At 31.6% G+C, this 15,544-nt stretch overlaps 1 protein-coding gene across 4 annotated transcripts in view; it reads right to left on the reverse strand.

Annotated features, from left to right (window-relative positions):
• The window catches only part of pip (heparan sulfate 2-O-sulfotransferase pipe), an 80,003-nt gene extending 65,078 nt beyond the window's left edge, over window positions 1-14,925 (reverse strand). The window contains exons 1-2 of one of the 4 annotated variants that reach the window (XM_089701462.1): window positions 14,774-14,925; window positions 14,208-14,367 (exon numbers count right to left, since the gene is read on the reverse strand). In XM_089701462.1, the coding sequence (XP_089557588.1) occupies window positions 14,208-14,251 (44 nt within the window). In that variant the 5' untranslated portion in view covers window positions 14,252-14,367; window positions 14,774-14,925. Of the gene's footprint in view, window positions 1-14,207; window positions 14,460-14,773 lie in introns of all 4 variants that reach the window. The other 3 variants (XM_089701459.1, XM_089701460.1, XM_089701461.1) reach the window with 3 other exon arrangements.
• Window positions 14,926-15,544: the final 619 nt, after the last annotated feature.

The following is a 15,544-nucleotide window of genomic DNA, read 5'->3' on the forward strand; positions in this document are numbered from 1 at the left end:
TTAATACTTATTAATTTACTTACCTGTGCTCAAAATTCTCACGAATAATTTAAATATTGTTTAGTGTATTATTCTTACTTCGGAAACATGATATTATTACGAAGTAAGAAAAGAAATATACAAGTGGTTTTTGTTAAATGTGGTCAAGTTCTTTACCGCAAAAGAATAATCTAATTTAAATTTACATTCAGTGACAAGTTTAATTACGGTGAAAGTATACCTACACAGAAGTTTATTACAATTTTGTGTTTATAAAATAAATAATTTGTTTGATATTCAGCTCTATATTTTGAAATTTCTCTATTAGCTTTACTTAAAATTACGTAATGACATAAATCAGACTTTTTGTCTATAAAAGTTTCTATAAGAAAGAAGTAAAAGTATTAAATTAATTGGAAGCGATAAATTAACGAGGCACTTGTCGAATTTGTTGCTATCTTACATAATAACTCTTAATAAAGGCGCTACACCCGTACATGTTTATGAGCAATTATTTTTTGCAGCTCTCCAAAAATAGTTTATGCCGTATGCGTAACAACGTCCTTAATTGGCATGATTTAGAATGTCATTCATTCCAATATGTCCATCGACTTCGTTTGAGAAAGTGGTAAAAAATATTAGAGATATTCTGTCTACAATGTTGTTATATAATATTTTTCTATTGGTTTATGACCTTTGGATATAGATGATAATATTAAAGAAAAGTGCAGAAAGCTTAAATACCGTATAAACGTATCCGTTAAAATTGTATAATTCAATAATTAACTGCAACTGGAACAATTGTACCTAAACCGAACCTATGAAATAGTTATTTTACGATTCTCTGTAGTACATACTTTGATTTTTAACTGATTTCCGGGAATGGAAGGAATAATGCAAATGCTTGTAACAAGGACTTAGTAATTTGAAGGCATCAAATACGTTTGTATTTATTAATTTAAACAGAGAAACAATGAATGACATTCCCATAACCATATTCGTAGACAATAATTATCCGCTCATTGACTAAAGTTCCCGGGCTTAATTATCCGCTTTGTTTGGTTTTATTTCATTTTTTTTTATTGTTGATAGGGAAGCATTATTATCTTTTAGTAAATTATTAAATTTACGAGAATAGAAATATACGAAGTATTAATAAAAACGAAAGAATGTTTTTAGAGAGAATTATTCATCTTTCTCGAGTCTAGACAATAAGGATATTTTGTCTTTGTTTCATTCATTGTAACATAAGAATGAGAGAAATCGTGTCAGTAATGTTTCATCATACTAGAATCATTCAATCTTCTTGTTCCTTGAAGCATGCCATTTCTTTATGAAGAGTCTGAGGTAGAAAAATATTGCATATACATATATACAGGGTGTCCCACTATTGATATACTAGGCGCGAAACAACTTGTAGTCTTGCATACACTGATCACGTTAAAATACTTAAACAACAAAATTACGCCAAAAATGTTTTGCTAAATTCTTCTATAAAATTCATGTTTTCTTCTCTAGCTTCGCGCAGCCGGCATATACCGCTTCGCTAATGTGAGTATTTTGTCTATGATAACATAATCTTAAACGATAGCTCACGTGCGGGTGGCAAAGTTGGGCGGGTTGCTTGTTATGGGTGTACACATGGAGTTTTAAGAATACACCTATTTGGAAAAAAAAATGCGTCTGGAATTTTTTAAGTATTTTTTACGTACTCAGCGTTACATGCAAAACTATAACCTCCATTGAGCTTAGTATACCGACTGTGGGACACCCTGTATATATAATATGTATTGTTCGTAAATGACGCATATTTTTTTATCTTTCCTAATTACTATAGAAATTTCTATTATAGAATTAAATAAAAACAATTGAAAGTTACATATTAATATACTAATTACAGACAATAGTTTTCACTTTTCAGTGAGCTTCAACGCCGAACTAAAGTTTGATTATATACTCTAATAAATAACTATAATTATCTAATCTGTGGAAGTACGTTACAAAATCCACATAGAGCCCACACGATTACTTAAAATATATTTAATACCACCAAGCCTACGTTTTTTTACAGTCATCCTATTTGTCATACATTATCTGATAAAAATTAATCAACACTGACTAAAAGTCTATACCCGCTTACTAGACCTTATGACAAGATTAATTTTACGCCAGTCGCTTAATAAGCCAGTATATCAACAGAGCGGCATCATTAATTGAAAGCTTTACCTGTTTTCATTTTATTTGAATTATAGGGTTCTATTTTAAAAATCCCAATTATTTTCTTGTTTTCTGTTTTGTCATTAATACTTTATGATTGGAAAGAAATAGGGTATTCATATTAAGCGAACTGAAATAATCCCCTATAATATTTCTTGCTTTAAAGTTAAAACTTAAAATATAACTAGCTCGTGAATATTTATCGGTCTTCTTCGTTTTAATAATCTTAATTGTAAAGTTGCGGAAAGAAATCTTCATAAAAAAACTTGTTATTATTTTTTTATATTTTCGAATGCTTCCGATAAAAATTAATATGGATGCCAGTCACAGAGAGCAAACACATTATCTTTTATATTATACAAATGTCTAGAATTCTAACAGTGGTTGCAGGAAATTAATCCGCAGCATCTGTTGAAAATGTGAAGCTACGTGCCTCTATGGTAGATTGGGTTAGAAAATATTTTAAATATTTTAAATGCCAGTTACAAGAAATTGTAAATAATATATAAATAAATAATTTCCATTATAAAATTTGATACTTATCCTCTTCAGCTGTATATTTTTTAAATGAATTTTAAAATCAATAACTTACAAGTTACAACCATAAAAATATGTAGGTATTAATTGTTTTTCAATACCGCAACATGGTCATTATTATTTTCATAAATTAATAAATAAATTTTGAAACTTTATACACTCACCGGCACGGAATCTTGGCCACTTACAAATTTGCCGATAAAAAAAGTTTGAAGTGTTTTTCACGATTTTTTTGTATGCAGATATGTTAACATATTATTTGTTTAATTTTATGGTAAGAAATCATTAAGTTTGAGAATAATCTTTTACCACTTTTTAAGAGTTACTCGAAATTTGTGATTTGTGTGGTTAAGCCGAAGTTACGAATTGTTCGTTTTAAACTTTTTTCGATATCGTTTATGCCGTTTTAAGATATTGTTATTGTTATACTGTAGTCAATGATCATAACAAACAATAAAAAAATCCGTTAACATCTGAACAACCTGCTCAGGCCATCACAATGTTAGACCAATTACTGCCGCAACGTAAAGTACCTAATGTACAGTACGTACCACGTTCAGCGATGCACTATGCACGGAGAAGATACCAGGAGACTGGCACCTACACGTGCAGACCAGGAAATGAAGGCGTGAGGTGCACATCAGCTCGAGAAGACCCGTTTATTGTTCAAGAGATACTCAGAAATGGCTTTCTGACAGTTTTTGAGATACGCCACCGGCTCTAAAACACCAGGATAATAAATGTGAGTGAGCAATCGGTGGGAAGACTAATGAAGGAAGTTAATTTGAAGGTTTGCAGACCAGCACGCCGTCCAGAACTCCTCAGACATCATAGAGAAGCACGTCTTCGTTTTGCACGAGAACATGAAAACTGGACCCACAGCCAGTGCGCTCGTGAGGTGTTCACAGATGACTGCTAAGGCACTTTACGAGCTTCTGATAGCCAAGAGTCAGTATAGAGGAGACGAGAAGAGAGGTTTTCACCCATCACCACACTCAAACTGCGATTTTTCATGGAGGGTCAATAATGGTTTGGGGAGGTATAAGTTCCGATACTCGCACGGAGTTAGTTATCGTAGATAATGCCTTAAATTTGATTAGGTACATCGAGGAAATTCTCCAGGAACATGTTCAGCCCTATTACAGGTTTATCAGTGAAGGAAATTTGCTACTAATACACTATAACGCACATCCGCGTGTCGTACGATGCGTATAAGAGTACCTTCAAGAGGTTATTATTGAAAAATTGGAGTGGCCAGCTCGTAGCCCGGATCTTAATCCAATAGAACACATCTGGGACATGCTTAAAAGAAACATAAAGTTAGATTCCAACCCAGCACCAATGTTAGATGAGCTTAGAAATACAGCTGGGGCCGTTTGGTACACTATAGCTCAAGTGGACATCAAAAATGTCTTCTGGAGTATGCCAGACTGGATGTGCCAGTGTTTAAGGCAAGAAAAGGAAACACCCTATATTAAAAGGTTCAATTTTTTTTATGAAAACGTTCTTTCTAATTTTTGTGCATTTTTTAAGAAATCATTTAAATTTCACAGGAAAAGTGTTAATTCTTGTTTACTTCATATCTACGCGGTAGTACTTCTTATAAACTTCCAATTATTACTAAAAGTTAGTAAAAACATTAAAGTAACTAGTTTTGATTAAATTTTTATTGAATTTTGTAGTAGAAAAGAAACAGTGTTATTTTACGCAAAAATTTGCAGTGGCCAAGATTCCGTGCCGGTGAGTGTATGTAACGAAACTTTAAACATTGAATATTTATGAAACATTAAAACTCGGTACCGTGTTGACATATTCACCGATCACATGAAGCAGATTTTATTATGAAATTCATGAATCACTGTCTAGGTGTATTCCAGTTTATGTGGTAAGTTTTTAATCACGCTTATTTCTCAATGGAAATCTAGATGTTGCGCTTAAAAATTATATATCCTATATACCTATTTGCTAGAGAGTTGATAATGTTTAAGTACGAATTGGGTCATGCTCTCACTGGGTGGTTGTTGGTTAGGTAAATATATTTAAGTCGTTTTCCCCGCTCGATTCCTCTAATGAAGCTAATTCTAGGCAGATAGAAAATAAAGAAAGAAAAATTATCTCAACGTACGCTTATTTCTTCTTATATGAAAGATTATGAAACAAATATTATGGAATATATTGCTGTATAGGTACTATTTTCTTCCTTTGGTGATACCTACTCTGGAGATGCTATGTAATTTTGTGATAACACAGGTCAGCAATTTTCTTTTCTTTTTAAGTAAATCAAGATTGAAAATCCTATCAATCCTATTTACATCCAATTAATATTATTAAAACTTCGATAACGAATTTGTTATCTAGGTACGTAAAGAAACTTTTAAATAGACCGTCTAGGAATGTCGTTCATTAAGCCGGTACGTAATTAATTCGCCACTTTCTAGCATTAACTGCATCAACAGTCCACATAGAATTTAAACTTTAAGTGGTTTCGTTTGTATAAATAACGATCAAAATAAAACGGTGAAGACAATCAACTATCCCGTCATCGTGAGAGTACACGCGCGAATGCGCACTTTCCACGGCCGACTTGCGCACACGCATCCGTTTGATTACATTCGAAGTTCGAGCATGATGTTCACTAAATAAATCTGTTTATAGAATCTGATTATTAAGAAAAGATAAAGGTCGCTAATACCCCTCTTTTAATGCCTAAGTACTATTTAATGAAATGCCTGAGTCGACATTATTTCATTGTTGTTCATATTATATGTAGACTTTATAAAATAAAAATGATCGTTCGCGTCGCTTTTAAATCATCATTCGAGAATAATATTAAAATTTAATGGCCCCCAGTCATGCAAAAGGTAAGGATTACAGGTGCAGTTATGTTATGCGCGTGCTATCTATTTAGCGTGTCAGTCTTTACTCTTTACCATATGCAAATAACTGGAACAATTATTATCATGAAACAAGATAACTGGCACGTTACTTTTAATTACATTTCTTCGTTATATTTCATTATTGCATGCACTTTCCTTAGACTCGGCTGAAAAGTAAGTTGATGTTAAATCATTTTGAATAGTGTTCACTGTTAATTTTTATAAATGCACAAAAATGGGGACATTTCACTGGAATTTGACTCTTTCAGATTTTTTACATTGACAGCTCAAGCCTCTAAATATAAAAAAAAAACATGTATAGAAATCAGAAGTATGCCAACCCTATCGAACATAGATAATTTGTATTTCATCTTATTAAATCCTATTTTCCATTGAAGTGAACTACAGCTATACACGTACTACCGTAGACTAGCAATTCGATAGGTGGACGACGAAGTACGATTGCGATTGACATGAACTATAATTCAATAGAAGGCTCAAGTGATAGTTGCCACCTCACTTCAATAGATAATCTAACAATCTCCGATTCCTTGCAGACTTCCAATTTGAATTCAATGCAGCAATCAGATAAATGCCTTCGATGATGCCAAGCATTCTAGCAATTACGACGTTCGCTTTTACTCACATAAATGGGAATATAGGTGGCATTTACACACACATTCAATATAAAATCAATTAAATGCTTGCTATTTTAGAATCATTTCCTTTGTTCAATCTGTAAGTGGCTGGGAGAATTCAACGGATGTCGATGGCAATTATATTTTTCTATATGGATATGTACATTTATATATTGCACTTTTTCTTTTTTAATTTCTACAATGTACAGTAGAACTCCAATTATCCGAATTAATGGGGACCGGGACCCATTCGGATAATCAAATATTCGGATAATCGGATTTTTTTTTTAAATTTGCAATTGGAGAGAATAAAAGCTACGTTTTGATATTGCACTATATTTTTATTGAATTAAATGAAAGAAACATGAAATTTTCACATGTTTTAAATATATAAATAAAATGTACCTGCTTATGTACAAGTTTAGAAATAAAAATCATTGTTTTTTAAACATCTCAAGTCAGTGTAAGCACAACAAGTCAAGTCAAGAATTGACGCGCAAACACTGGCTTCGCGGGGGGAAGAATAATAGCGCACTTTGACTTTTTTTGGCCAATTTTTTGTGATTCGGATAATCGGCGATTCGGATAGTTGGAGTTCGGATAGGTAATTGGAGTTCTACTGTAATCGTATCAAGAAATCCATATACCTACATAAACATAATGAAAAGAACCTTTTTTAATAGAGTAACATTTACATTAACAAAATTTACCGTGAAAATCTATTTCTGAAAGTAACATAATCCCAAACTACCTTGACAACTACCCTGTTACAATTATGTATGTATAACGAAGGTATATCATTTGAAATATGTACGTTTATGTCTGACACAAGTACTAGCAATACAATCTCACAGATAGGTTTGTATCAATTTCATCGTAATTCAATAAAGCAGTACGGGAGCTTATCTTTGATTTAAATTACTTAACCGTCTATTGATCGATGTTTTAAGATGGGAAACTGGAACACGAACCGTAGTTGTTACGCGGAGGAATGTAACACATAAGTGCGTTACGGACTACGGTATACATTTTTGTTACCTTCGCTGTAAATTTCGGTTAAACGTAAAGTAGGCCTGTGAACCGAAATAAGGTACGCAATTAAAGATAAAAGTGAAAACGAGTGGGCTAGCTGACTGTGTGGATATTTTATTGAATTAATTTGTGTGGATTTAACATTATTAAACAAGATTATTCAAGTCTTTGAAAATTATTGTGTATTTTTGCTAAATTTGAAGTAAACGCGTTTGAAAAACTGTACCTTATATTAATATTTATGCGTCGTACCGGTGCTTACGAAAAAAAAATTAGTTATCTTAATAACTTTTAACTACTAAGATAAGTAAAATATTGTCGTTTAAATTTTTTTGCTTTTTTATTTTATGTACCTATTCCGAGACATTTGTGAAACGAGGAAACATTAATGTTACTCCTCTGTCGTAATCGTAAACTGTTTTATATTAATTAAATACAAGAGCAAATTAAACATTAAGTTGATTGAATGCATATCTCATAAAATCTTCATGCTTTATTATCTTATTTATTATATATTTGTATGATGAATATAAATCTAGATTTAAACATGGCTCAATCTCACGTAAACATGCATACGCTCTGATTAGCGCCTACACAACTATCTTGAGACTTGACGGACGTTGGAGTGTTGTTACTATCATATCGTGTGAAGCAGGACATTAGAAATACATAATATTATGGAAAGTTCTATTTTCGGTATCAAATTGTTTTCATGTTCCTCATAATGTAGTCTAGATGAAATTTAGGAGACGATGAATATTCTGATATGGTTAAAATATCTAGTATAGACGTTTCATCATTCATGTTAACGTTCATGGATATGTCACCATTGGTATACATTTGGTGAATATTATAGGAAAATTCATAAAAAAATTAAAGCAATACTGCTGAGTCGGTCTGCTTTTTAAATTGTAGAGAAATTTACATTTTCACTAAAATATAGATGCAAGTAAGTGTACATATTTAAAAAAACATACCAACTGAAGATAATATACATATATAATTTTACCTTTCTATTACCTATAGCTTTTAGCAAGTGGATGCAAAAAGATTAGATGCAAATGCATAAATAATAGTTGAATAAAAAAATATACTCTTGAGACGCCTACCACGATAATAAAACTCTAGATTTGCAGCTGTGGTAAATGGAACCGTTGATTGCGGTTGACAGAAGAAATACCGAAGAATATACGAGAATAGTTCTTATTCTTACTGTAAAGAGGCGCAATTTCTGAAGCGCGATCATATCATGATCCTCGGTTTCCGTAAAACACTATTGTATTTCACTGTTATCAGATAAGTGGCACAGTTATTAGCTCCCCGTCCAGGAGAATCCGCCGGAAATGCTAAATGCTTGAAAATGCAACAATAGTGGCGAAAATCCGGTATTTTTCTATTTCTATTTCATTTATTAGGTCCGTTAGGTCCGTTATTCTGTTGGTAGAGACACAGGCACAGCGACTCTACTATCAGTATCAGTCTTAGTGCGATACCCTAAATACTGGTAATTATATTGATAGACTTTATGTACATAGATAATATATACAAGGACCATACTTTCAAAGAACGCTTAAGAATTGCATAATAATATCTAACTACTTTCTGCTAATTATGGTAATTATATTCAGTACGCAGGAGTTGCTTATCTACCTACCTATTTTAAAATATTATTATTCAATATTGAAACTTTTACTATACCTGCTTTATTTTTCTTTAGAAGCTAGGCAGTTCTATTTAAAGATCATTAAGCAGATAGACATTTAGATAAACGAATGTCTAAGAAGGGTACGATATAGCTACGTTGCAATATTAATATATTAGAATGTTGTGAATAAATTTGTTCGACGCACTATTTGTATTTTCTCATGCTAATAATACAGTATACACGTATCATTTAATCAGGAATTAGGATTTATGGCAATGTAACTTGAGCATGAGATACAACATGGGGAATACATGATTGTAAATATGTATATCAATTGTCTATCTACTTAGTAATTCCGTTAGCATTAGATAAAACTAACAGCCAACAGGAAGCAAAACTATTTTTACCCTTTAAATAAAAAATCAAGTTTCTTACTTATTTTAGTAATAATCACGTTCGTATTTCATAAAACACTTGACTTCTAAATCTCTATCTCCATGACAACCAGTAAATCACTAATTCAGTTCGATAAAAGATACAAAACGATGCCGAATTGTATTTCCGATACAATGCAGACCGTTATCATTGTACATTTTTGTGTAAAATCAATTCTTAGCCCCAATTGCTAAGATCTGATGGCACAAAAGCTTGTGCTACTTTCTACAAATGCCTTTTCGATGGTTTTATTATTCCAATGATGCGTGTCATTGTTTTAACAACCATGAATACGAACACCATGTGAATACTAGTGGTTGATAGATCGCCTGCACTTGCTTACGTTGGTAAAGAGTTTTAAAATTTTATGTTGGTGTATTGTTCTACTGAAATATGCAAGTGGCACACATGTTAGTAACATAAGACAGATAACAAATAAATGCAAATAAGATGTACGAGCACCATATTGTAATGCATTATGGAATTATGAAAAGAAAAAATAAATAGTTATTCGTAGTTTCACAAGTTCAAGGTTCTAGAGTCATAACAACAACATAATAATAACAACATATAAGAAGACTTAGATTGCACGAAAGTTTCATAGATTTAATAAAGATTTTCATTGACAAAATTATTAATAAAAAATAAGATTATAATTTATTCAATCCTCGTCCACATTTTAATCTTGTCATTGTGACAAGAATTAGAAATAACAGTCTTCTTACACAGGGATGATAAAAGTTCCTATTTGGCAAGTTATCTCACGCGCGTTTCCCATTAACGCGGATCAAAATTCAAAACTCTGAGAAAGTTTAAATCAACTTAATTTGTGTGTAATTTGATCTCTGTGTTTATTTTATGTTTATATTCTACATTTTTCTTTATATTTGAATAAGTTTTTAAGATATTCTTTTAACAATAGGTGACTGTTGATTAGCCATATAAAAGCGAGTAGGTATTGTATGGATCAATACACTCAAGGTATTAGTTAGTTTCGTTTTTGTATCAGTTTACAATTGAGAAACGAGAAAATATATAAGTATATACTTTAATTTTGTTGTTATAACTGTACCCAAAAAAACATAATCTTACACCAATCAAATTATTAAAAAGCTGAATCATATATTTTACTTGCAATGCCTCTATAATTTAACGAAGCTAAGTATAAAATAAAAAGCAGAATGACTAACTCTCTCAGCGCTATAGAAAGCACAGTCAGGCCACTTTCGCAAGAAACAAGAAAATATTTACGGAATTCATTTACTATGTATCTTTTAAATCAACGCGTTAACGGACTAATGAATTTATAAAATGCGTGATCAGATATCGGTTTTTTCATTTAACAATTTTATAAATTGTTAATTTATTAGTGCAAAGTATACTTTATTACATTTTTATTCATTGTAATGGTTTTCTTATAAAGTTTATTATCTAATAGTTAACGTTCAAATTGAATAAGTATCCAACACTCAAAAAACAATTTTACTATAATTTTCTTTCATCTTAAGAACGTAGGTACAGACCTTAATAATACATGTAGGTAGAAATCAGTCAGCAAATTGGAATATCTTTACTTTAAATCCATAAATTCCCATAGATATTATAAAAATGAACGTATATTTACCGAACGGTACATCAATAATACAAAAAGACCAAAGCGTGTCTACTGACCCGTGATCGGTAATAATCTAACTGTTCCTTAGGTACCAATTTTCGGACCCAATAAAGCGACCATTGTGCTACCTCACACGTCCACAATATAAAGAGTTTATAACAACTATTCAAATGAGATCAGAACATTGGATTGGAACTTTCTAGGTTGATTTTCTAAGGCGACACAGATTTCCACCCAAGAGCTATTTCTTTATCTAGAAAATAATAACTCGCCGCTGAGATTGTTATGGTCGCTGCAAAAAGAAATCTAGACTGAATCGTCCAAAAATATTAAAAACAACTAGGTTGATGACATGCATTTAAATTACTGTAGATCTAATCGTAAAATTGTTAAAAGAGAAAATTGGAGCAAATACCGCAGTTTTTTCGGTAACTTATTCAGACAGTTAAAAAAACTATTTGTTTATAAACAGAAGACGAAGGTAAGTGAACCCTTTTATACAAGGGAGCACAGTTATAAGTTCGCACACACGTCCGAACTCCGAGTGTAATTATTGAATAATCTCAGGAGGGTAGCGAATGATGCGTAGCTGTTGCTAACTGTCTTGCGGCCGTCCGCAATCATCGCCTCATTACATCATATGTGCCACTTGACGATTATATTTTAACTTATTATATTTAATTAAAAATTAAAATACTTCTGTATTCAGGTTAGACGCAGGGTTGAGAAAAATCTTCTCTAATCCAAAACAATCTTTGATAACACAAAAGCTAAGTTAAAATACAGATAAATTGAAAAGCTTAACCTTGTTAGTCATAAAACAAATGTAGAAGATAATTACATATATTCTTTTAAGAGGTTCTCGCGCTTTAACTTTTTTTAGTGTGTAAAGAGTAACAAGTTAACTACAGAAGGTACAGCTTGTTAATTCGATCTTATATGTACGTAATGGGTATCTACTATAGTCTACTCTATAATTCCACTTACAAACACGAAAGCACAGATCATTTAAATTTTAAACTGTTTTAGAGCAAGACTCTACCTATAAAGGTACCCATTTTACTATTATGGTAAATGAGTTCTCAACATTTTTGTAAATCCAGTGAAGACTGAAGATATTAATTTTTTACGTACCTAGTTATTATGCCGGATAAGAAAATATTAATTAATATTTTATCAGATTGCATACTCTATTATTAGTTAGGTTGGTTAATTTCAAATATGACTATTGTTATCTCTATCCAGTGTTTTTGCATATAACTCGATGTTTTTTCCGTATCGAGCTTTAACTTTAAATTTTTAATTTACAAAAAAAACTTTCGTAAACTCGTAGAAGTAAAAAACACACTAAAAATAAATAAATAAATAAAATACTTTAAAGATATGTTAAACTCTAACATAAAACATCTTACAAGATAATATTAGGCCAAAAACCACCTAAATCTCCATTATCTTTACGTTGTATTCTCATATTCGTGTTCCCAGAGAGCTTAGATTTCCTATCAGTTGTTACTACTGTTCCACGATGAAAACATTTTCAAATGTGTTTTTAATATTGCTAAGAATTTCTTCCTCGTAATTTTAAACCCATTATATATGTCGGTTAACGTGCCTTAATTCAAAAAATGCGGAATATGGTTGTGGCTAGGTATGCTTATTGCTTACTAGAAAGTCCAAGATTCATGTAGTTATGTTAATAATAATAATTGTGGCAATGAGCTTACTAATAAGATAATTAATTGTGCTTAGTTTTCTCACGAGAAAACCTATGCAATAGGAAAATGCAAAGCTCTCCGAATGAATAAATTTTTGATGATAAAAGTAGAGGTAAATTTTTAGATTAATCATTAAATACTATTACTAAAAGTAAACAGTATGGGTTTATTGGGTAGAAAATACACACGCATACTATGTAGGTAGGTACATATATATATATTACCCATGATATTACTAAACAATAAGGACTAATTATTAGGATATTTGAAAACTTGGAAAACTTCATTAACAAGTGGTGTGGACTTCAGACTTGCATTATTAAAAGTTATGTCAATCTGAGCTAAGACGGGTAATTTACTCCCACTTAGCTCTAACGAAGCAGGTAATTGAGATTCTCGTAGAATACTTATAAAATGCATTCAAACGTAATTAAAACAATTTATATTAACTTAAAAATCGCCTCATTAAAGCGAAAATGGAATTGATAGAAAATGAATGAACTATTTGTATAAAGAGAAATTCAGCGATTAAAATTATTAATCGAACTTGACTCGCTTCAATAGCAATCGCGCTTGTCAAGTTCGCGGGCAATAGTTGCAACATTGCAAAAACGAAGCATCGCCGCGAGTCATTCACCTTCAAGAAATCGATGTTTACGCCGACTACGATCTATTTAAGATTAGTCAAATCTAGATCTTTTTAAATCGTTGTTTACCCCTGTTTGTTAAGATAATTGCATTAAGTCGTGCGCGTCTGGGTAGAAATCTGATGGTGTGGTTTGTAGGGAAATCTAAATTCGATTCGTGGAGACACTAATTGCGCTGCCGAGATTTTGTAACCATTTGTTCATTGTTGTAGCTGGAAAACGGTAGTAGAATGCAAATAAGCGGCTTAATGGTGCTATTATTAATCCACCGACCTGCGTACGCTATCATCTGACAGGATAATGTACCTACTAAGTATAGATAAAACATTACTGATGATGATTTGATCTGTATACTTTCTCGTCATTCTTGATTTTGTGAAGAAGATAAATATGTAGAGTTTTTTTTTATTTAAATTTAAATTATATCTCCATAAGTAGATATTTATAAACCAATTGTATGGTCCAACTCTCAAAAGCGCTCATTAAATCTTTCGGTAACTTTATTATAATATGTATATTCACACATACTTCGGCTCCTACAACTTTATTGTTCATCACAGTTCCATATTAAATATGCCTTTTTTTTAATAATTACATATTATTATAACGTCTGGGCAATCGGATACTAAAATAAATAATGTTGAATTTTGAAAGTATCTTTCGCTAACTGGTGCGACCGGAAACATAAAATTAACTGTTTCACTAGAAATTATTAAGTTATACGACGATGCCAAATTTAATTAGGTACTTATTTACTTGTTTTGACTAGTTTATTATTTTCTTGTTATAACAACCATTAATAATGCAAAAGAAACGACTTCTGTTTAATTTATTTTTTATTTTTTCAGGGTTTTTTTAGTGCATAGCTCACCTTTTTGGCACACTAAGCCTCCGTTGCCGGAACAGGTGGTCCATTGTTGCAATTCTTTTGTCTTCTCGGAGAAAATTATAACAAACTTTCACTGTATGATTGTTAGTCCACGTTATTGAACAAGACTCATTCAAATATGCGCTGAGAGTATTCGCGCGCACTGCAAAAAAGTTGTCACTTCACAATTGTCTGTACTTTTTATAGAGATAACAATTTGTCAGGAAATTTTACACACTCTGTAAGAAAATAAACCTTTTTTTCAGAAATCGAAAGGGATTAATTTCAACAGCTAAAAATTAAATTAATTCTTCAGTTGTTTCAAGTTCAAGTTGAGACTCTACTATTAATTCTAATATTATTTTCATTAAATGTATTTGTAAATAAACGAGTATAAAGATATATAAAGACACGGAATGACTCTATCTTTTTTAAATTGACCGAATATTTAAAATAGCATTAAATATTTGTGTACAAGAGTATAATTGGATTAAACGCTAATTATATCTACCAACATTATACAGTAAATACATAAAAATATTTATAATTAAATTTACGAATTAATGTACCTATTTCTCAATTAAATTTTATTAATTTTCTTTAATTTACACTAAGAATAACGATCGCGAATCCGCGTGCGTATATGACGCGGGTCGCAGCGAGCGTGCGTTCGACCGACAACCACCGTACCAACTAACGTCAGTCACTTCTCAGATATCGCTAAAGCTCGACAGTGAAAAGTTCCATTAGTCTCGTAGCTTTTACCAGCGAAAGAGCGAGGCTCGATCACACCCAGGCATTGCAGGGCCAGGACCTATCTTTCACTGCGAACGGGTGAAAGCAGAAAATAGTATCAATAATTTATAATCACGGTAACATTCATGCATTTAACTCTACAACCATGAGCCGAGTAATAATTATATGAATATGCTTCTCGTATTTTTTGGTATTGTAGACTGAATAAGAATCAACAGTAGATTCTCTAGGCAAGACCACTTAAATCTTGTTACTAAGAAATTATATATAGGTAGTTGTAGAGCAACTATATTCGAAACATTGTAAGTAATATTATTTATGTCTCTACTTCTGGGTTTACCTGTCAAATAAGTAACATTCAGCTCAAAATTAATATTTTACACGGGAAAGATTTCAACGCAGGTAACCTCATTCTAATTGTATTAAGATTATAGACTTCGTTGTATTGGATTATTATTTATAAAATTTTCCGAGTTAAGTAGCATGAAAAATCTCACAATTTATGAGAGTTTTTTAGTATTCATTCTATAGTATGATACGTTTATCTATCTATCTATATAGTAACTGCAGAGTACTATGTAGGT

This window comes from Colias philodice, chromosome 12 (assembly GCF_061535455.1).
Source record: "Colias philodice isolate Cphi_HAF_F1 chromosome 12, ilColPhil1 Martin Lab GWU primary, whole genome shotgun sequence".
Taxonomy (NCBI): Eukaryota; Metazoa; Arthropoda; class Insecta; order Lepidoptera; family Pieridae; genus Colias; species Colias philodice.